General features: G+C 42.8%; 1 protein-coding gene across 1 annotated transcript in view; it reads left to right on the plus strand.

Moving 5' to 3' along the window:
* Positions 1-20,721, plus strand: part of COPG2 (coat protein complex I subunit gamma 2) — a 49,533-nt gene extending 28,812 nt beyond the window's left edge. Inside the window, exons 16-24 of the mRNA XM_075857513.1 lie at positions 1,480-1,583; positions 1,919-2,044; positions 2,187-2,252; positions 6,587-6,726; positions 6,827-6,998; positions 11,346-11,443; positions 11,914-12,052; positions 16,057-16,155; positions 20,281-20,721. Coding sequence (XP_075713628.1) covers positions 1,480-1,583; positions 1,919-2,044; positions 2,187-2,252; positions 6,587-6,726; positions 6,827-6,998; positions 11,346-11,443; positions 11,914-12,052; positions 16,057-16,155; positions 20,281-20,411 — 1,075 coding nt within the window. The 3' untranslated portion in view covers positions 20,412-20,721. The remainder of the gene's footprint in view (positions 1-1,479; positions 1,584-1,918; positions 2,045-2,186; positions 2,253-6,586; positions 6,727-6,826; positions 6,999-11,345; positions 11,444-11,913; positions 12,053-16,056; positions 16,156-20,280) is intronic.
* Positions 20,722-23,794: the final 3,073 nt, after the last annotated feature.

Genomic DNA, 23,794 nt, shown 5'->3' on the forward strand with positions numbered 1-23,794 from the left:
AGGGGTATTATGCAGGTAGGTAAAGGGTTAAAAACCAGGGGAATGTGCAGGCTGTAGTAATGGAGGTAAAGGGCTAAATACCAGGGGATGTGCAGGTATAAGGGAGATGAGGGTTAATGTGCAGGGCTAAGAGTGTAGGCAAAGGGTTAAATGTATGGGGAGAAGGGTAGGACCAGGGGAAATGCTCGTTGTATAGGGGGAGAGAAATAGTTAAGCATACCTTCCAACTTTTGAATTCGGAAAAGAGGGACGTTTTTAAGCCATGCCCCTAACCACGCCCAATATCCCGCATAAACACATCAAATCACGGCCAAATCCTTCTGCAAATAACAAGCGCACGTTCTCACTGCGGCTCTCTAGACTGTCTGGATATCACAGATATTATGGATCCGGTTATATCGTCTTTATGTTACTTTTCCTATCTTGGGTATAACATTTGCTCATCGCGGCAGCAGCTGCAGGACAACCCAAAAGGCTGAGAACAATGAAAGTCAAGAGGGAGACCCTGTGGTGGATGACTTTTCAATTGACAGGTAGCAGAGTTACATGATGGTGATTTATTTATTTTTTTCCAGTTGTGTAATTCTGCTACCGGTCAAAGGAAAAATCATCCACCAGAGCCCCCCCTGTAGATAGCGCCGGGCGCGGCCCCCCTGCAGATAGCGCCGGGCGCGGCCCCCCTGCAGATGGCGCCAGGCGCGGCCCCCCTGCAGATGGCGCCAGGCGCGGCCCCCCTGCTGATGGCGCCAGGCACCACCCCCCCCCCTGCGCCAGGCACCGCCCCCCCTGGCGCCAGGCACCGCCCCCCCTGCGCCTGGCGCCAGGCACCGCCCCCCCCTGCGCCTGGCGCCAGGCACCGCCCCCCCCTGCGCCTGGCGCCAGGCACCGCCCCCCCCCCCTGCGCCTGGCGCCGCCCCCCCCCCCTGCGCCTGGCGCCAGGCACCGCCCTCCCCCCCCTGGCGCCAGGCACCGCCGCCCCCCCTGCGCCTGGCGCCAGGCACCACCCCCCCTGGCGCCAGGCACCGCCCCCCCCCCTGCGCCTGGCGCCAGGCACCGCCCCCCCCTGCGCCTGGCGCCAGGCACCGCCCCCCCCCCTGGCGCCAGGCACCGGCCCCCCCCTGCGCCAGGCACCACCCTCCCCCCGCTCCTGGCGCAGTCCATGGGAACCTCCTGTGACGTGGGATACAATACAAGTTGTGTCCACTGTTTATGGCTTTATTATCACTTGTTCTTGTGCCATTTAGAAATCTTAGAAACTGATGATAGCAGGGTAACCAAATATGACCATAAAGATCCAGGCCAAAGGGTCTGGTCCAAATCCCCAAGTATTACCACGGCACTCCAATGAGTCTCAAGACCAGCACGTGTTATTTTGGCTGAAATGAGCACAGCACTCCAGTGGGAGGAAGGTTCATCTCCTCGCTTTGTTAAAGTGGTCATTTTTATTCTTCTAACATCCTGTTCCTCTATACTTCACAGGTGCATGATGGACAGTGACGACGAAGTCCGGGACAGAGCAACATTTTATTTTAATGTTCTGAAGCAGAAACAATTAAATCTCAATGCAGCATACATTTTGAATGGTTTGTTTTTCTGTTTGATATTGCCAAATGTACGCTTTTAATAAGGAGATTTAAATATGCGATACTGTATTCGGCAGCTTTATTTTCTTTATAATGTGTGGTCCTAAGGGGGATAATGGTTTCATATTGCCACTTTACGTGTCATTGATCAGCTGATCACTATTTTTCTAAAGGATCCTAGAATCTTCAGAATATGTTTATATTTTTGGTTGGTGTGGTTTAGAATATCTTGAATTTTGATCTTGTGCTCTTTCCTTCTTTACCTTTTTTTTATCTTAGCCATTTCTTTTTCTTTTTGCATTCTCCTCATGTTGTCCATGTTGGGATTTCTACAGGTTTCACAATGTCTGTTCTTGGAATGGAAAAAGCTTTACACCAGTATACACTAGAGCCTTCAGAAAAACCATTTGATTTGAAGTCTGTTCCTTTATCCACCGTTCCTTTTGTTGAACAGAGAGCAGGTAAATGCCGGAGTGGGTCTACAGACCACAGGAAATAAATATGACATTGTTTACTGTGTTAAATGCTAGTTTCATCAAAATATTCATTTTGTGTTCCATTTTATTGTTGCATTACATTTCTGCTCATCTTCTTTCGTCTTAGATCTTGCCCCAGTGGCTGGCAAGCAGCTTGGTAAAATGGTACCTGCTCGCCAAGACATATTTCAAGGTAAAGGTTATTTTTTTTTGTTTTTTAGTTTATTCATTTAGAATACTTATTCTAAGAAGTAAAGTAAATTAGTTTTGCATCGAGCGAATTATTATTTTATATTCTGTAATGCTATAAAATTATGATCAGTGGTAGTCCAACCTCTTGGACTTTGCCGATCCCAAGAATGAAGGGGCCAGGAGCCCCTCGCTTGCTGTGAATGGAACTGCAACACAACTCCATTCAAGTGATAAACTAGCATTGCAGCCCCTTCATTTTGAGGATTGGTGGTGGTCCAGGCAGTAACCCCCCTTCACCCCCATCAACAAATGATGGCACATACTAGCAATATGCCATCACTTGGAATAGTATGTAAACACATTAAGGCTGGACTAACAGGCAGTAGTTACTTGCATTATCGGTGGCATTTTTTTTTCCATAGACTTTTCTATAGGACTTTAAAAACACCAGGAAGAAACAAATACAAAATGACACAATAAACGCAGCCAAAAACGCATGTAAAAAAAAAAAAAAAAAAAACAATTAAAATATATGACGTTTTCTATATGCGTCTTAAAATGCTGAAAAAAAGTGTGCCTATGAGAAAGAAGAGGCCTTAAAGGGGTTTTCCGGGGACCAAAAATTGCATTGCAATAATATATTTATGTGAAACGAAGTAACTTACTAATTTACTTTAATTTAAAATTCGGCCCTAAATGGTGCAGTTCAAACCTCGTGAATTGTTCCCGGAAGTGCTGGAGCTTTTCTAATAATGATCACGCTCCGACGCGGCCCCTTGTGACTGAGGGCTTGCTTCATGGGCTGTTCGTGAACATGACCGCAAGGGGCTGTCACATTGCGTATTGCTTGAGTCCCGAGCAGAGCACCAGCTAGCACTTGGCTCGGGACTCCAGCACTGCTCCCAACATCCATACAGTTAGGTCCAGAATTATTTGGACAGTGACACAAGTTTTGGCGTTTTAGCTGTTTAAGCCCATATTGATTATATAACTGTATATTCAATATGTTTTAGTAAAGTGCAGACTCTCTACTTTAATTTGAGAAAACAAAGAAACAAACACGGCGCCACATAGTGTGAGTAAGCCCAATCAGACAGTCAGGGAATGACGAATGGATGCTTACCACAGATGGATAGTTCAATCACTTCGAAATGGATGTAGATCGTGAAGAGTGCTGCTGCCGAAATCCCAAACGGTCACACCAAGTGTAACCGTACAATATTGGCAATTTTGAGGTAGAAAAAAGAGGGATATAACCACGGCGCTGCTACTCAATAAGAATGCAGAAATTGATGATAGTATTTATTAGTAGGCTACGCGTTTCAATGCCGCACCGGCATCTTATGGCCTGAGGAAGATGCCGGTGCGGCATTGAAACGCGTAGCCTACTAATAAATACGATCATCAATTTCTGCATTCTTATTGAGTAGCAGCGCCGTGGTTATATCCCTCTTTTTTCTACCTCAAAATTACTTTAATTTGAGGGTATTCACATCCTAATTTGAGGAAGGGTTTAGGAACTACAGCTCTTTAATATGTAGCTGCCTCTTTTTTTAAATGGACCAAAGATAATTGGACAATTAACTCAAAAGCTATTTAATGGGCTGCATGGGCTATTTCCTCGTTAATCCATCCTCAATTAAGCAGGTAAAAGGTCTGGTGTTGATTGTAGGTGTGGCATTTGCATTTGGAAGCTGTTACTGTGAACCCACAACATGAGGTCAAAGAAGCTCTCAATGCAAGTGAAACAGACCATCATTAGGCTGAAAAAAATGGAGAAATCCATCAGAGAGATAGCACAAATGTTAGGAGTGGCCAAAATCAACAGTTTGGTGCATTCTTGAAAAAAAGAGCGCACTGCTGATCTCATGAACTCCAAAAGGTTTGGACGTCCACGGAAGACAACAGTGGTGGATGATCGCAGAATCCTTTCCATGGTGAAGAAAAACCTCTTCACAACGTCTATCCAAGTGAAGAACACTCTCCTAGAAGTAGGTGTGTCAGTATCTAAGTCTACCATAAAGAGAAGACTTCATGAGAGCAAATACAGAGGGTTCACCACAAGGTGCAAACCATTAATCCGCCTCAACATAGAAAGACCAGATTAGAGTTTGCCAAACAACATCTAAAGAAGCCAGCCCAATTCTGGAACCACATTCTTTGGACAGATGAAACTAAGATCTACCTGTACCAGAATGATGGGAGGAAGAAAGTATGGAGAAGGCTTGGAACGGCTCAAAGCACACCACATCCTCTGTAAAACATGGTGGAGGCAGTGTGATGCATGGGCATGCATGGCTGCCAAAGCCACTGGGTCACTAGTGTTTATTGATGATGTGACTGAAGACAGAAGCAGCCGGATGAATTCTGAAGTGTTCAGGGATTAACTTTCTGCTCAGTCAACCAAATGCAGCAAGGTTGATAGGACGTCGCTTCACAGTACAGATGGACAATGACCCAAAACATACTGCGGAAGCAACCCAGGATTTTTTTTTAAGGCAAAGAAGTGGGATATTCTGCAATGGCCAAGTTAATCACCAGATCTCAACCCGATCGAGCATGGATTTCACTTGCTTAAGACAAAATTTAAAGAGGCTCTGTCACCAGATTATAAATGCCCTATCTCCTACATAATCTGATCGGCACTGTAATGTAGATAACAGTGGTTTTTATTTAGAAAAATTATAATTTATGAGCAAGTTATGAGCAATTTTATATGTATGCTAATTAGTTTCTTAATGACCAACTGGGCGTTGTAAAGAGAAGTGTATGACGCTGACCAATCCGCATCATACACTTCTCATTTTTCCAGCCCAACTTCTTCACTGCACAATCACACTGTAACAATGGTCTGGAACAATAAGAAGTGTATGACGCTGATTGGTCAGCGTCATACACTTCTCCGTACCACGCCCAGTTGGTCAAAAGTAAAAACACGCCCAGTTGGTCATTAAGAAACTAATTAGCGTAAATCTAAAATTGCTCATAACTTGCTCAAAAATGATCGTTTTGCAAAATAAGAACCACTGTTATCTACATTACAGCACCGATCCGATTATGTAGGACATGGGGCATTTATAATCTGGTGACAGAGCCTCTTTAAGGCAGAAAGACCCACAAACAAGCAACAACTGAAGACAGCTGCAATAAAGGCCTGGCAAAGCATCACAAAGGAGGAAACCCAGCGTTTGGTGATGTCCATGGGTTCCAGACTTCAGGCAGTCATTGCCTGCAAAGGATTCTCTACAAAGTATTTAAAAAAAAAACATTTTATTTATTGTAATGTTAATTTGTCCAATTACTTTTGAGCCTCTGAAATTAGAAGACTGTGTAGAAAAATAGTTGCAATTCCTAAACGTTTCACAGTCTATTTTTGTTCAACCCCTTGAATGAAACCTGAAAGTCTACACTTCAATTGCATCTCCGTTGTATCATTTCAAATCCAATGTGGTGGAGTGCAGAGCCCAAATCATGAAGATTGCGTCACTGTCAAAATAATTTTGGACCGAACTGTATTTGGTCAATTCAGGGGTTTCCTATCGCTGGGGTCCCCGAGGGACTGGGGACTCCAGCAATTCTGCCCACACCATTGTCACTGTCCATATATGGACAGTGACTTTGGCAACAGTACTGGAGTCCCCAGGCAGAGCATCAGCTGATGCTCTGCTTGGGAACTCCAGCAATAGGAAACCCCTGAAGTCACGGACCATTTATGGACAGTGAAGTCAGGAGCAGGGGCTGGAGTCCCCAGGCTCCAGCTGATGCTCTGCTCGGGGACTCCAGTACTGCTGCTGACATCATTGTCCATGTATGCTCTGCTCAGGACTCAAGCAATAGGCAATGTGACAGCCCCTTGTGGTCATTTTCACGAACAGCACATGAAGCAAGAGCTCAGTCACGTGGGGCCGTGTCAGAGTGTCATCATTAGGAAAGCTCCAGCACTTCCGGGAACAATTCACGAGATTTGAACTGCACCATTTAGTACCGAATTTTAAATTAAAGTATATTAGGAAGTTACTTCGTTTCACATAAATATATTATTGCAAAGCAATTTATGGTCCCCTAGATTATCCCTTTTAAATTAAAATTCTTCATATAGATTGATACCTTCATCCAGATTGATATTTAAGTGGTTAAATGTATAGGTAAAAATCAAGAAATAGCTCTTGTGTGCAATAACCTATGATTATAAAGAGTAATATGATGCAAGTAATGGTTACTTTTTAGCATTCAAATGAACTTGGAACTTACCAGAATTTCTTTGCTCAGCCGGGTAACCTCCTTAGATTGACCACAATAGATTTTATTAACATGCGTGTCCGTTTCTGTTTGCAGAACAACTGGCAGCCATTCCTGAATTCAAGAACTTGGGGCCACTTTTTAAGTCCTCTGAGTCTGTACAACTCACAGAAGCAGAAACGGAATACTTTGTACGCTGTGTTAAGCATATGTTCAAAGATCATATTGTGTTTCAGGTTTGTGTGCCTTCCCCTCTCGGATATTTTGATGTTTTAAATATATTAGAATTCCCCTGGAAAATACTGTCTCTTCTTTTATTTCCTTTTGGGCTTATAGTTTGATTGTACCAATACCCTGAATGATCAGCTCTTAGAAAAGATAATTGTTCAGATGGAGCCGTCAGAAGGGTATGAAGTGGTCTATTATGTCCCAGCACCAAGTCTCCAATACAACCAACCCGGCATATGCTACACTCTGGTCAGACTTCCTGAAGATGAGTCCACAGCAGGTACAGTAATGACAAAAAAATGGTATGCTGTGTGTGTGTGGGAGCGCTGTAGATAACACCACTGAAGCTCCCCCTAGGAGCAGAATATAAGGACAGATGTCAGGGGCTCTCTCTAGGAGCAGAATACTCAGCCAGAGCGTCAGCAATGCTCTGGCCATGAAAACCGCTCCTAGAGGTAGCTTCAGTTGCACAATCTACAGGGGGGAGGGGGTATATTTCGGAATGTCAAACCACGTGATGGCATTGTCCATATATGGACAGTGACGTCAAGGGCTTTCCCAAGACAGAAGTCCCCAGCCAAAGCGCTTTCGATGCTCCGGCCGGGGACTCTGTTGGGGAGAGAGCTGACAGACTGCCAACGTTTATATATACGTGACAGCTGCATGGGGCATCGGCAGTTGGGACATATATAGCCGTATGGCTGACGTGAAGGGGTTGAATAAGCCTACACCATGAACTATAACCCTCAACAAGATTTTATTAATCCCTAAAAACCACTTTTAAGGCCAGGTTCACACAAGATCTTCTTTTTTTTTTTTTTTTTTTTTTTTTTTGCATTTAAAAAAATCCTGCAATTTTTGAAGGTTGTAACCGTTTCTATAGCGTTTTACTGGCGTTTTTTTATTTTTTTCAATTATGTATTTTTGTGCATGTGGTTTTCATTTGTTTTTTTAAGGCATAGTAAAAAGCCTATTAAAGTCAATGGAGAAACACCCTATAGTTAAAGGATTCTGCGGTTCGAGAAAAAAACGGCAAAAACAAAAATGCTATGTGTAGAGATATTCATATGTTGCTATAGACTATCTGGCTGCAGTGTCTTTGGCTGTGAAAAACGCACCAGACTAATGTGTGTAAATCCAGCTGAGAGCCTGTTCACATCACAGTTTGCTTTCCGTTCCGGGGTTCCGTCTAAGGTTTCCGTCGACTCCGCTATTGATTCCATCGTTAAAACGGAAACCTGCCGGAATGGTGACGAAGGGAAACCATTAGCAATATTTCCATCACCATTGATACCAATAGTGACGGAAACGGAAGCTGTGGTTTCAGTTTGACTTTCCGTTGCAGGGTTCACCCGACGGAACCCCGGAACGGAAAGCCAACGCTGATGTGAACAGGCCCTGAATCCTATTGCATTTTTTTAAAATAAAGGCCCACATTTACTAAATCGGGAAAAGGTATTTAAATATGGCGCCTGGTCAGAATCAGAGCGGGCGCCGTAGCCGGCAGGTCTCTGCTGTGTCTCGCAGCAAGGGACCCAGCGGCAATGCTTGTGATCAGAAAAATTTCTGATCACAAGCATTTAACCCCTCAGATAGCTGTGTCAGGTGTGACAACCAGCATCTGAGGTGTTTTTACTGCCCCTTTCACTTCGGGGGCGGAAGACAGTGTACCCCTATAGCTGCTGGGAGCCTTGTGAACGCTGCCAGCACTTCTGGAGGAAGATTGCTATTGATTTCCTGTGGCAGGTCTCCATAGCAATGCACTGATTTTGCCATAGACTGCAATACTGTCTATGGTATAAGCGATCTAATGATCGCAGGTTCAAGCCCCCTAGGGGGCTAAATAAAAGTAAAAAAATAAATAATCACCCCCCTTTTCCCTAGATCACATATAACAATAATAAACAAACAAACACATTAGGTATCCCCACGTCCGAAAATGCCAGAACTATACAAATATAAAAATATTTATCCAATACGGTGAACGTTGTAGCGGGGTAAATGTGAAAATGGCTGAATCACCGTTTTTTGCGACTTGAACCCCACAAAAAATTTAATAAAAAGTGATCGAATTGCCAGACATTCCCCAAAATGTTATTAATAAAAACCACATCTTTCCACGTACAAAAAGATGCCATATACAGCTCTGTACACAGAGAAATATAAAAAAATTTACGGGGGTCACAATATGGTGATGCAAAAAAGCTATTGGTTCATTCAAACTTTTTAATTTTTTTTTTAAAGGTATAACAAAAACTATATAAATTTGGTATCGCCGTGCTCGTACTGACCCGCAAAATAAAGGTAATGTCATTTTCACCGTACAGTAAACATTGTAAAAACGAAACCCATAAGAAAATGGAGGAACTGCATTCCAATTCCACCCCATTCTGAATTTTTTTTCCAGCTTTTCTGTACATCACACATAATATTAAATCGTGCCATCAGAAAATACAACTTGTCCCATAAAAAACTAGGGGAGGAAAAAACAAAAGCATGAAAATTAGTCTGGTCCTGAAAGGCTTAAACTCTTGACCAGGCAGGCACAAAATGCGCCAAATTTATCACAGTGGTGCATGCTGCTTGATAATTTTAACGCATCCTGCATGACCTGTTGGACACTTAACTCTTCCTTATACCACTTTTGATTTGGCTTATTTTGCTCCAGAATTTGTGCCAGGTTTTGGAACATTTTTGGAGCAAATTAAAACATTTAATCCATACCCAATTTCTTTTAATCTACACACCCCTCTAGTGAAGTGCACACATCAAAATTGCGCCAAAATGTGGCACATTTTTTGACACTGTCTAGACTCTACACAGTGGTAAGTTTGCCCCAATGTCTTTTTGCACGTGTTTTTTAAAGGCATATTAAAAAGCCTATTGAAACCTATGGAGAAAAATGCCATGACCATGCTAGAGCCTAGAGCAGGGGTCTCAAGCACTCGGCCCCTGGAGCTGTCATCTGCGGCCCGCGGGACACACAGCCGCTAGTACAGACTCTGCTCCGGAATTCCCTGACATCGCTGTCCACATATGGACATACGATAGCTTCCCCAGAGCTGGAGTCCCGGGCAGAGCGCTAGTATCGGCTCTGCTCCGGGACTCTGTGGAATTCCCTGACATCGCTGTCCATATATGGACAGTGTGTCAGGGTCTTCCCCAGAGAGGAGTCCCAGTGATGTCAGGAGCACAGCTGGAGCCCCAGGAAGAGCCTACTAGCGCTCTGTCCGGGACTCCAGCTCTGGGGTTGCCCCTGACATCCATTTCCATCTATGGACAGTGACGTGAGTAGCAGAGCTGGAATCCCAGGCAGAGTGCTAGAAGCGGCTCTGCTCCGGGACTCCAGCTCTGGGCAAGCCCCTGACATCACTGTCCAAATATGGACACTGATGTTAATGGCTTCCACAGAGTTCCGGCGCAGAGCCCATACTAGTGCTCTGCTCCGGGACTCCGGCTCTGGGGTTGCCCCTGATCTCACATTCCAATTCAGAAGGATCCCCTGATGTCACTGTGTATGGACAGTGACGTCAGCGGCTCCAACAGTAGAGGAATCCCCAGCCAAAGCGTCGGCAACGCTCTGGCTGGGGATTCCACTTCTAGAGGGAGCCCCGATGGAGCTATCTACTTGAGGTGTGTGTGGCATTTATCTGCGGAGGGCACTGTGGCAGCTTCTGTGGCGGGCACTGTGGCAGCTTCTGCGGCGGGCACTGTGGCAGCTTCTGCGGCGGGCACTGTGGCTACTTCTACAGAGGGGGACGGTGGCATTATCTACAGAGGGGGACGGTGGCATTATCTACAGAGGGGGATGGTGGCATTATCTACAGAGGGGGACGGTGGCATTATCTACAGAGGGCACTGTGGCATTATCTACAGAGGGCACTGTGGCAGCATCCCCAGGCGGCACTGTGGCAGCATCCCCAGGCGGCACTGTGGCAGCATCCACAGAGGGCACTGTGGCACTATCTCTAAAAAGGGGCTGCCCAATCTTGACATGTGTGACTGCTAACTGAGCCGCCGGACTGCATTTAGCGACACTTAAACTGGAAAACTGGATTGTTGAAATAAGCACGTGGAGAAATATCTCAAATTTTCTAATGTAGTAGTATTATTATTATTATTATTATAGTAATATAGTGTTATAGTAGATCAAATAACTAAATTGATTAACAATAATTTTGTATTGTATCAAATTCGAAAGTAATGCGGCCCGTCAACTTCCCCTTTTTTCTATATGTGGCCCACTTACCTGGCTGAGTTTGAGAGCCCTGGCCTAGAGCATGTTGTAATTTGAAACAAAATGACACAAACCATAAAGCTATGTGTGCTGTTTGTAGAGCGAGTCATATGTTCTCATAGACTAACATCGCTGCAGATTTTTGGCTAGGAACGTTTCTAAATGCTGTGTGTGAAACTGGCCTATAAGTTTCCTACAATATCCTCATAGATTAAAAGACACTATGACCCAGGAGGGAGCTACCAGCTACAGTAATGTCCACTGTGATTCTTGTGATTGTACAGACAGATCTGGTAAAATGTTGATTAGTTCAGACTGCTATGTGGAATAATTAGCTTTTTGATGCACTGACTGCTTGCTTCATCTAATAGATTTGTTTCCCTTCTCCAGTATCTTGCACATTTAACTGTACAATGAAGTTTGTGGTTAGAGACTGTGATCCTCACACAGGAGTTCCAGATGATGAAGGTTACAGCGATGAATATGTGGTATGTAATCTAGTTAAGAGCTTTTCAGCAGCACAGAGTCCTTCTATATCGCGTAGTACCTCTACTATGTGCAGTGGCGGATTGTATAATAAAGGGTCTGTGGAGGGTGCACGGGGCCTAAGGCTCCTAGGGGGCTGTTGGCCAACCAATTTGGCCATAAGATATTTCACCTAGGAATGCCACCAGCCCTGCCGGTACTTGTTTAGGAGGAGGTCAATTGAACAGCCATGGGGCTATGGTTTACTTAATCTGCCACTGATTTCCAAAGAATGTGTGGGGGAAAAAAACCCTATTTGTGCCTCAGTGTAAAATTGGAGACACAGGTAGATACAGTATTGCCCCCATAGAATTTCCATAGAATTTTATAATATGGCCTTGTGCAGGAAGCCTAAGAGATGGACTAAATTTTTTGTAAAATAAATATTACTGGTTTTCATATTTCATTTAGTATTGTTTTTTGTTTTTTTTAGCTTGAAGATTTGGAGGTTACTATTGAAGACCACATTCAGAAGGTGTTGAAGCCAAATTTTGGCGTTGCATGGGATGAGGTTGGAGATGCCTATGAAAAAGAGGAGACTTTTGCACTCAGTACAACTAAAACTCTGGAAGGTAAATACAATTCTCCTCTAATCAGTCAAAGATAAATTTTATACATTTCTTTAGCATTGTAAGATGATTTTTTTGGGTGGAATATGTGTATCTACTTTCCAATAGGTCTGTATTGTTTCCTATTTCTTAGAAGAATTAAAGAGGATCTGTCACCAGTTTATTAATTCCCTATCTCCTAATTAATTTAAATTAATTTAAATTTTGCATATTTAGAACAAGGCTCATAACTTTTAAAGTAATAAATGTTTTGGGACACAATTGTCACTAGCATTATCAGTCTGGCCGCGCCTATTAGACTAGCAAGGAGATTGGCATTACTAAACTAGCGATAGATCCTCTTTAACCCGTTAGTGACCGCAAATACGCCCTTTCACGGCGGCCACTTTCCGGTTTTATTCTGATGCATACGCCTTTTCACGGCGCTGCATCAGAATAAATCTGTGGCGCCAGGAGCAGTTAAAACTCCCTGTTCTCAGCTACCTCCGGTAGCTGAGAACTTGGGGCAGTGCTGCCCAAGCGGGCTGATCGAAATCCACCTGTTTAACCCCTTAGATGCGGCGTTCAATAGCGGGCGCCGCATCGAAGTGGTTTTGGAGGGAGGGAGCTCCCTCTCACCCCACTGGCACCCTGCTATGATGCAGGGTGCCAGAGTCTTCGATGGTAGCTGGGGGCCCAATAAAGGCCCCCAGGTCTTCCTGTAGTGGATACCTGCTAGATCATGCCTCTGGCATGGCCTAGCAGATGCCTGTCCGATGTAAAGGGACAGGCAGTAATACACTGCAATACAGAAGTATTGCAGTGTATTCTAAAAGCGATCTGACAATCGCATCGTGAAGTCCCCTTGTTAGGACTAGTAAAAAAGTTTAATAAAGTTATTAATAAATAAGTGGGGAAAAAATGAAACCCACTTTTTTCCCCTTACAAAATGATTTATTATGAAGAAAAAAAAAAGTTAAAAAGTTACTCATATTTGTATCGCCGCATCGGTAACGACCCCACTATAAAGCTATTATGTTATTTAACCCGCACGACTAACGCTGTAAAATATAAAACCATGCCAGAATTGCTGTTTTCTGTTCACCCTGCCTTCAAAAAACTACAAGTCGTCCCGCAAAAAAAAAAAAAAAAGGCCTCATACAGCTGCATTATAGTTCTTCAAATATGGAGACACAAAAACATGTAAGTTTAAAAAAAAAAAGTGTTTTTACTGTGTACAAATAGTAAAACATAAGAAAACTAAATAAATTTGGTATTATTTATACCACACGGTAAATGGCGTAAATTAAAGACGCTAAAAAAGTGGCGAAATCTGTGTTTTTTTCACTAGTTAAAGTTATAGCTCTTGGAATGCAACGATGGAAAAATTTAAAAAATTGCTTGGTCATCAAGGTTTCAAATAGGCTGGTCATTAAGGGGTTAAGTAACAGAACTTTTAATATCCCTAGTGAGAGACTAGACATGGACCGCACATCCACAATATATGCTTTGATCTACAGCCGCTAGGCAAAATGTATAAAAATGAACATGAGGTTTTTTAACGTTTTGATCTAATTGTATATAAGCCCACTTGCCACTTCACGGCGACCTCTTTAACCCCTTCCCGACCACTCCACGTAGATTAACGGGCTGCAGCACTGGTCCTTGTGCCTGCAGCCTGTTAATCTACGTGTGCTCCTAACAGAGCGCACCGGCACTCCCCGCAGCCCGGCATCTCTCAGTACGGGCTGCTACTAGCAGCCTTCATACTTGAGGAAAACATCGGGTCGGATCACAGCGGTGATCTGAACCGATTAACGCCTTAAATGCGGCAGTCAATCGCGATTGCGGGGAGGCGATTGTTGCTATGGCAACCGGAAGCCTAACAAAGGCTTCCGGTCTGCCATCTAGGGAAGGCGATTAGGTCCTGCCAGAGGCAGGACCTAATATGCCCCCTGTCAGTGTGAAACTGACAGGTATAATACACTGCAATACATAAGTATTGCATGGTATTATAACAACGATCCAAAACAAAATAATTTTTTCAAAACCGTGATTTTATCGTGCAAACGCCGTAAAATATAAAAAATCTACTAACCTATGGTATCGCCGTAATCGCATCGACCCGCAGAATAAATTAAATATGTCATTTATAGCGCACAGTGAACGCCGTAAAAAAAAAAAAAAAAAAGAATAGAAGTTTTCACAGCCTAATTACACTAGATTCAGCAAAAAAACCTATGGGACCAAAATGCTCTATACCGCTAGATAAATTCTTTTTAGGGCTGTGGTTTCCCAAATGGGGTCACTTCTGGGGGATGTCGAATGATTTGGTCTCTCAGGGGCTTTGCAAATGCGACATGGCACCCGAAAACCAATCCAGCAAACTTGAGCTCCAAAAGCCAAATAGCGCTCCTTCGCTTCTGAGCCCTGCTGTGCGTCCAAACAGCCGTTTATTACCACATATGGGGTATTGCCGTAATCGGGAGAAATTGCTTTACAAATCTTGGGGTGCTTTTTCTTCTTTATTCCTTCTAAAAATTTATAATTTCTACGTTTTAGTGGAAAAAATTTAGATTTTCATTTTTACGGATGAATTACACTAAATTCAGCAAAAAACCTGTGGGGTTAAAATGCTCTATACCCCTTGATAAATTCCTCGAGGGGTGTAGTTTGCCAAATGGTGTATTTTTGGGATTGTTTCCACTATTTTGGCACCACAAGACCTCTTCAAACCTGACATGGTGCCTAAAATATATTCTAATAAAAAGGAGGCCCCAAAATCCACTAGGTGCTCCATTTTCTTCTGAGGCTGGTGTTTCAGCTCAGTACCACACTAGGGCCACATGTGGGATATTTCTAAACACTGCAGAATCTGGGCAATAAATATTGAGTTGCGTTTCTCTGGTAAAACCTTTTGTGTTACAGAAAAAAATAGATTTTCTGACAAAAAAAAATAATTTGTAAATTTCCTCTCTACTTTGCTTTAATTCCTGTGAAACACCTAAAGGGTTAAGAAACTTTCTAAATGCTGTTTTGAAAACTTTGAGGGGTGAAGTTTTAAAAATTGGGTGACTTATGGGGGTTTTGGAAATTTTCTTGAAAATGTGAGAAATCGCTGCTGAAGTTCTAAGCCTTGTAACGTCCTAGAAAAATAAAAGGATGTTTAAAAAAACGATTCAAATATAAAGTACACATATGGAGATGTTAACTAGTAACTATTTTGTGTGGTAGAACTATCTGTTTTACAAGCAGATACATTTATATTTAGAAAAATGCTAATTTTTGCAAATTTTCTAAAAATTTTGGTGTTTTCCACAAACAAATACTGAACTTATTGATCAAATTTTTCCACTAACATAAAGTCCAATATGTCATGAGAAAACAATCTCAGAATCGCTTGGATAGGTAAAAGCACTACCACATAAAGTGACACATGTCAGATTTGAAAAAAATCGGCTGCGTCCACAAGGCCAAAACGGGCTCAGTCCTGAAGGAGTTAAAGGGGGGCCCTACTCGATCGGGAGCAGCACCACACGACGACCACTACAGCTTCGCTCCTGTAGAGCGAGCAACCCAGAGGCCCAAAAGCACCCATGCTGTCAGGCAACGCCAAGCTTCTTTGACTCTGGGCTGCATCCCCCCACAAGTGCAGCACTACAGAAACCAATACCACAACATGTAAACAGATGGAATAAGCTCACCTTACCATGCGCTCCCAGTGGTCAACTGAGAGCACAAGCAAGAGCAGGAACACTTATGAGGTCAGTTCTTAATTAAAATCAGCTGGGCCAAATGTGTGGAAAATGCAAACTTGGGGCCACTTCCGAAAGTCACCATTACTTCTTTTTTTAAAATATGCAGTGTGGATCCAAATTTCTTGGGAATATTGCACTTAAAATTGAGGCATAAAATGCGTCCGTATGACTTCAATTCATGTCAAAGGCAGACTTTTTCAAAGTGTCTCAGATGTAATTGGTTAATAATTGTATTCATAAAATTTTTCTCTTCCATTACTGCCGCCACAGACGCTGTTACAAACATCATTAAGTTTCTGGGAATGCAGCCATGTGAGCGATCCGAGAAGGTGCCAGAGAACAAGAACTCTCATGTGCTTTATCTCTCAGGTGAGCAGAAACTGAGCAAATTTCCACTTCTTCAACTTATTAATGTATTAGTATATACAATAAATGGCCAAAAGTATGCGGACACCTGACCATCACACCTGTGTGAGCTTGTTGGACATCCCAATCCAAAACCATGGCTGTTAATATGGAGATGGGCCCCCTTTGCAACTATAAAAGCCTCCACTCTTCTGGGAAGCTTTGCACCCATCAAGCCAACAAAGCTTTTGAGAGGTAAGGCACTGATGTTGGACAAGAAGGTCGGCTGAGTCACAATCAGCTTTCCAATAAGTTAAATTTAAGCATTTTGATCTGATTGAGGGCAGGGTTCTGTGCAGGTCACTAGAGTTCCTCTACACAAGACTCCTCAAAACATGTATGAGTCCTGCTGGAACAAGAAAGCGTCTTCCCCAAACTGTCACCACAAGGTTGTAGCATTAACATTACCCTTCACTGGAAATAGGAGGTGTAGCCCAAACCCTGAAAAACAGACCCAGACTATTATCCCTCATTCACCAAATTGTATAGTAGTTACTATGCATTCCAGCTGGTAGCGTTCTCGTTTTAATGCACCATGCACTTCGGTACTTGGCGCGCCCCCCTCTGTCAATTTTCTTGGTCTACCACTTCGTAGCTAATCTGTTGTTACTCCTAGACACTTCCAGTAGACAATAATAGCATTTAAAGTTTACCATGGCAGATAAGAAATTTCACGAGCTCACGTGCCATCCTATGACTGTGCCACGTTTACAGTCACTTTGCTTTGCATACTACTACCAATTTCTATGGAGAATGCATAGCTGTGTGCTTAATTTTTTGCACCTGTTTGAAATGGGTGTGGCTAAAACGCCTGATCTCAATATTTAGTTGAGGTGTCCACATACTTTTGGCCATATAGTGCATGTACCTTATCGGACCCAGTCCTACGTATCAGCAGCCAAGTTATCAAAATCGTGCGACTATTTACCACTGCATGTGGGTGTGGCTTTAGCCGCATGTGGACAAAGCTATTTGGGACCGTACCCTTGTACAAAGAGAATGTCGCAACATTTGTAAAGGAAGATTAGGCGTAAAGGAAAATGGACACTTACAGTTGTGGTCAACATTGGCACCCCTGAAGATTAAGTACACCATGTAAAATATCTCCTGAAATAAAGTATTTGACATGATTAATGGAAACAAAGGACAAAATCGGACTAACCTGTGATTAATTAGAAATTAGACTCTCGCCCCACCTTGTGAGTGCACACGTGACTTTAATTGGCCTATGAGTTGTGGCTCTAATACTTAAAAAGGCTAATTTTATTCCTTGTTCACAATGGCAAAGACAAGCAAGCTGTCTGATCAGACCAGAAACACAATTATCACCCAAGCACAAGCAGTCTTAGGCTATGTTCACACGGGGTCTTTTGCCGAGTTTTTTGACGCGGAAACCGCGTCGCAAAACTCGGCAGAAACGGCCCGAGAACGCCTCCCATTGATTTCAATGGGAGGCGTCGGCGTCTTTTTCCCGCGAGCAGTAAAACTGCCTCGCGGGAAAAAGAAGCGACATGCCCTATCTTCGGGCGCTTCCGCCTCCGACCTCCCATTGACTTCAATGGGAGGCAGGAGAAAGCGTGTTTTATGCCCGCGGCGCTCAATGGCCGCGGGCGAAAAACGGCGCGATAATTGCTATTCACACGGAGTATTTTGGGGGAGGAATATCTGCCTCAAAATTCCGTTTGGAGCTTTGAGGCAGATATTCCTCCCCCAAAATACTCCGTGTGAACATAGCCTAAAGGGTACAAGACTATATCCAAAGACCTTGGCATCCTGACTTTAACAGTTCAAAATATTATCAAGAGCTTTGTTACTCACAGTCAAGAACCTTCCAGTACGTGGTGGAAAGAGGAAAATTGCAGAGAGAACGCTACGAATGTTGGTTCGAAATTTGGAAAAGAAACCACGTACAAAATCCAAAGAACTTCAGGCTGGGCTGGAGACATCTGGAGTGATGGTTTTACCCCATACCATATGCCGCGCACTGAGGAAAACAGGGCTCTGTAGGCGAAGTCCACAGAGAACCCCACTGCATAAAGAAAGGCATAAAAAGGAGACACGGAACATTGCCAAAATTTGCATAGATAAACCACGCTTCTTAAAATGTTCTGTTGATAGATTAAACCAAACTAGAGCTCTTTGGCAATGCATACTAGCGTTTTCTTTATAGGTGTAGTTTCATCATCTATAAACATAAGTGCAACCTACCAACCGTGAAACATTATGGATGATCCATAATGCTGTGGAGCTGCTTTGCTGTCTCTGGGAGTGAAGGCCTTGAACGTGTTACAGGAACAATGAAATCAGAGGATTATCTGAGCATTTTAGAGCGAAATGTGCTCCCAAGTGTAGGAAAACGAAGTTTGAGTCGAACAAAAATAGGATATTTTGAGTACACACAGTAAAAGCCTTTTTCCCATCCAGCCCTTTCGGGGACACAGACCATGGGGTATATGCTGAGGACACCTAACACTAAGAATAAAAGTGTTGACCCCTCCTACAGGCACTGAGTCAGTCTATACAGAAGCAGTAGGTGAAGCAGAACACAATGTAATATAACAATATTAAAACCATAGAAGAAAATCATGTCAGACGGACAGCCTAATAAATTTCTTAAAAAATGGGTGAGCGCTGTATCCTCAATGAACTGGACAAGAAAAGGTTTTATGGTCTCTTTGGGGGACACAGACCACGCCTACTGCCAAGCCCTTCCCCAGTCCCCCTGGGACCACGAACAAGGAGTCAGAGTGGGGAAAGGAGGAAGTGACAGGTAAACTCGCATGGCGTGGACGACATCCAAAGTATGAAGAGAATGGTACTTAGGATGCACCTGAGACTGGCAGAAGGATGGCAAAACTATATCCTCGTTAAAAAGGTTGGCCAGGTTGGGGGCTGTTTTTTTTTGGTTTTTTTTTATACTGCTGACCTATCGACAGAATAGGTAAATCAGTATATGATCGGTGGGGGGTCCAACACCCTGACCTTGCAGTGGTCAGCTGTTACTGGTGCCAGAAGGTTAAATCCACTATCCATATACAATGGCGGCCGTGGGACGCAGGGCATAAGGGAACGTGTCCTCACTGAAGGTACCCCCAGAGGAGGAATCCGTGGCCAGCCTGTAGTGTCGCTGTGAGAAAACTGGGAACAAAAGGGGGTAACCCTTAGGCTTGTGGGCGATAAAGGAGCTTGCGCTCTTTTCTTCAGCATGGCAGGGGGACAGCAGTGCAGACGTTTGGGGAAAGTAGGGCGAAAACATCGCCCCTGTTACCCCGCTGTAAAAGGGTTGTGTTTTTTTTTTGTTGTTTTTTTTTTCCTCTTTCTAACAAAAAAAAAGCCAAAAGGGGTGTCTGCCTACTACGGACAATAAGCGAAGAATGACTAACTCTTTAGAGGAGGGGCTAAACTTTTATTCTTAGTATGTCGCCTCCAAGTGGCAGCAGCATATATCCATGGTCTGTGTGCCCCAATGAGGCAAACGAGAAATGGACCCTACAGCAGGATAAAAACCCAAAGCACACCTCTAAAAGCACATAAGAATGGTTACGAAGGAAAAGGACTGATCTCAATCCAATTGAAAACCATTGGAGAGGGATGAAATCTGCTATTGGGAAATGGAACCCTGCAAACATTCAAGCGCTTGAAAGAATTGCAGTGGAAGAAACTACCAACAGACTGGTGGAAGAAGGTCACAGATGGCTCCAAAAATTTTTTTTAATCCTGTCCATGTCATATACTGTGTTTTATTTTTTTTTATCTTTGAAGCGACTGCATGTATGTCGACAGGTCAACTCCTCTTTTTCTTTTTTTGTTCAATATATTTTGAAATGCTATTAAAGTAGATGCAATGTTGGTACGTATACGCTTATTTCTGAAGATGGTGGCTTTTTTTATAAGGGTAAAATATAATAATGTTGACCACAACTGTAATATTTATTCTTTCATAGAATTTGTGTTCGCCATGTATGTATGGAAAGAAAATGTCAGAGGAGAATAGTTGATGGTGTTTAAAGAAACTGGGGGTTTAAATAACTACACAATGCAGTGTGGACCCATACAATGTTGTTGCTTTTTTTTCACATCCAACTTTAGGGGTGTATAGAGGCGGCCATGATATTTTGGTTAGATCCAGACTCGCGTTGGCTGATGGAGTCACCATGCAGGTAACAGTTAGGAGCACTGATGAAACCCCAGCTGATGTCATCCTAGCCTCTGTTGGCTAAACCTCGCAAGGAGAGGATACATTTCATCCACCGTCACACATGGCTATTGACATTTCAGGAATCCCTTCTACAATATGAAGACATATTTTATCATCAAAGTCTTAAATTAGCCTGCCATTCCAGTACTCTGTCCAAGAGAACAATGAAAATACATTTCTTCCCATTACCAGACCTTTTTATACCTGAATTTGTTCTTTTACCCTCCTAAAAGCCTGTCATGGGGACTCATTGGCACCCCTACGATCATATACAAAATGTAACTGATCAAGTCTTTACTGTTATTTACAATAAAAGTACAGTACAAGTTTTATTTTTGTGTCCACTTCTTTTAGCACGGGTCTAACTTTTATTTTGAAACTACACTGGACACATTGATATTGCTCTGACCATAACTCTTCTAGTAAAATCTACATCTATTAAGAATGTGTTGTTTTTGCCATCAAAGGCACCCTTTTTTGTTAAGTGCAAATTTTCCAGATGCTCCATCACCAGAGAGCACCCTATTAATATTTAGGAATTCTGCGCACGTTATTTTGGAACTAAACATGCGGCTACTGCTCAAACGTTTCTTTAGTTCATTAATACCACATCAGTTGTTAGAGAAATGGTAAAAAGTGGAAGCCAACTAACAAGTATACTGTTCTGGTCTCCTTTCCCCTGTATACCTGGCATATGTAGAACAGAATGGTGTAATACGAATGAGGCCATTGTTGACTAAAGTCCCTCGGAGGGCTAGCAAAATATGTTTTAATAAATCAGGTTTTTTTAATAAGAATCTGCTTCTATCAAATATTGTTAAAATAAATAATTTCATACATTCAAATCTGCGGCTGTATTGTCAAAATAAAAGAAACTGAATGTTACCTGCAACTGTGTTTTGTACATTCTGGAAATGCTTGGAATATGTTATTCTGTATATTCGCTTAAAGCGTACCAGCACTTTGCCTGAAATATTGCAAACATATCAAAGTCACGTTTAATGCTCCTGACATGTCCCCATGGTTTTCCAAGTGTCCTACCATGAGTCTTCATGCTCTAACAGCCCCATTTTTGCTGCGATGCCAAAGCGAGGGCTGTGTCCATTGATCTGAGCCTTGCCTACGCTAGTCACTATGATGCCTCCTACCAATAGTTCCCAGAATGCTGAGCGTGATCTAAGGAGTGCACACAGCGTCTGGCCAGCTAGCTTGCCGCCCATATGTCTTCCTCCTTCTACCATATGCATATAGACAGTGGAGGAGGTGGGTGAGGATACCTGAACACGGTTCTCGGATTACTCTGTCTGAAAAAAAGGTGGTTAGTAGCATAGCCAGGAAGAGGGACGTTTGGTTTACCTGAAAAGTCCTGCTTAGAGTCTGCAGTACAGCAAGAACAGGCTCTGGATACTGACAAGCCTGTGCATGAGAGCGCTTGAGGAGGCAATGATCTGCCCACCACTTCCTGTGTTCCATTTTGTTTTGTCTGCTGCTAGAAACACGAGAAGATCTAACAGGCGGCAGTGGATGTCAATTTAGAGGAAGCTTGACCCCTTGTGGACACGACTTACAGCATTTTTCTAAGGGGTAAGCTGCCATAGTTTTTAATAAATATTAATTACAAACATTCTGTGCAGCAGATGGGATATCAAAATAAAGAGTTTTTTCTAAAAGTGCAGTGACCATTTAAACCCCAGAGCCATTTCAAAGACTGCGCCAATATTAAAATCAACAGCAATCTAAGCTCTCTTAACCCCTTCCCTCTTTGGCCACTTTTGACATTCCTGACAGAGCCTCATTTTTCAAATCTGACATGTTTCACTTTATGTGGTAATAACTTTGGAATGGTTTGACCTGTCCAAGCGATTCTGAGTGTTTTCTCGTGACACATTGGACTTTATGTTACTGGCAAAATTTGCTCGATACGTTTAGTATTTAATTGTGAAAAACACCAAAATGTAGCGAAAAATTGCAAAAATTAGCATTTTTCTCAATTTAAATGTATCTGCTTGTAAGACAGGCGGTTATACCACACAAAATTGTTGCTAACTAACATCCCGCATATATCTACTTTGGATTGGCATAATTTTTTGAACATCCTTTTATTTTTTTACGATTTTACAAGGCTTTGAACTTTAGCAGCAAATTCTCACATTTTCAAGAAAATGTCAAAAGGCTATTTTTACAGGGACCAGTTCAGTTGTGAAGTGGCTTTGAGGGCCTTATATATTAGAAACCCCCTATAAGTCACCCCATTTTAAAAACTTCACCCCTGAAAGTATTCAAAACCGCATTTAGAAAGTTTCTTAACCCTTTAGACGTTTCACAGGAATTAAAGCAAAGTGAAGGTGAAATGTACAAATTTCATATTTTTTTGCAGAAATTAATTTTTAATCCATTTTTTTTGTAACAGAAACTTTTACCAGAGAAATGCAACTCCATATTTATTGCCCAGGTTCTGCAGTTTTAGGAAATATCCCACATGTGGCCCTAGCATTCTACTGGACTGATGCACCGGCCTCCGAAGCAAAGGAGCACCTAGTGGATTTTGGGGCCTTATTTTTATTAGAATATATTTTAGGCACCATGTCGGGTTTGAAGGGCTCTTGCGGTGCCAAAACAGTGGAAATCCCCCAAAAGTGACCCCATTTGTGAAACCACACACCTCAAGGAAATTATCTAGGGGTATAGTGAGCATTTTGACCGTACAGGTTTTTTACAGAAATTATTTGAAGTAGGCCTTGAAAATTAAAATGTAAATTTTTTCAAAGAAAATGTAGGTTTAGCGATCTTTATTTTTTATTTATTTATTTTTTTCTCATTTCCACAAGGACTAAAGGAGAAAAAGCACCGCAAAATTTGTAAAGCAATTTCTCCCGAGTAAAACAATATCCCATATCTGGTCATAAACTGCTGTTTTGACACACGGCAGGGCTTACAAGGGAAAGAGCGCCATTTGGCTTTTAAAGGACGGGTGTCGCGTAAATTTTTTTTTTAATATGTAATATTGCTTTTAGTATGTTATTCAAATAAATTTGATTTATGTGTTTGTGTTTTTACTTTTTTCTAACTTTTACTTCTCTATGGGGGCTGCTATTTTGTTTTTCATCTCTGTATGTGTCGATTAACGACACATACAGAGATGGAATACGGCAGCTACAGTGCATAGGAGTCAATGAACGGGAGCCGTTCCATTGACTCTGCTCTCTGGCTCTGTTCTGCGCAGACGCAGGTCAGAGTCACACAGCAGAGCAGCTGTTTGCAGGGAGATAGCAGGCGCCATTATGAAGACCGGCTGAACTGCAGGTAAGGTGTGTGTCTCTGTCTGTCCCAGTCTCTATCTCACAGACCCCCGCTCTCGTGACCCCCGCTCTCGTGACCCCCCCCCCTAATGGCCCCCCCCTCCTG

The sequence above is a fragment of the Rhinoderma darwinii genome, chromosome 3 (genome assembly GCF_050947455.1).
Source record: "Rhinoderma darwinii isolate aRhiDar2 chromosome 3, aRhiDar2.hap1, whole genome shotgun sequence".
In the NCBI taxonomy this organism is placed as follows: domain Eukaryota; kingdom Metazoa; phylum Chordata; class Amphibia; order Anura; family Rhinodermatidae; genus Rhinoderma; species Rhinoderma darwinii.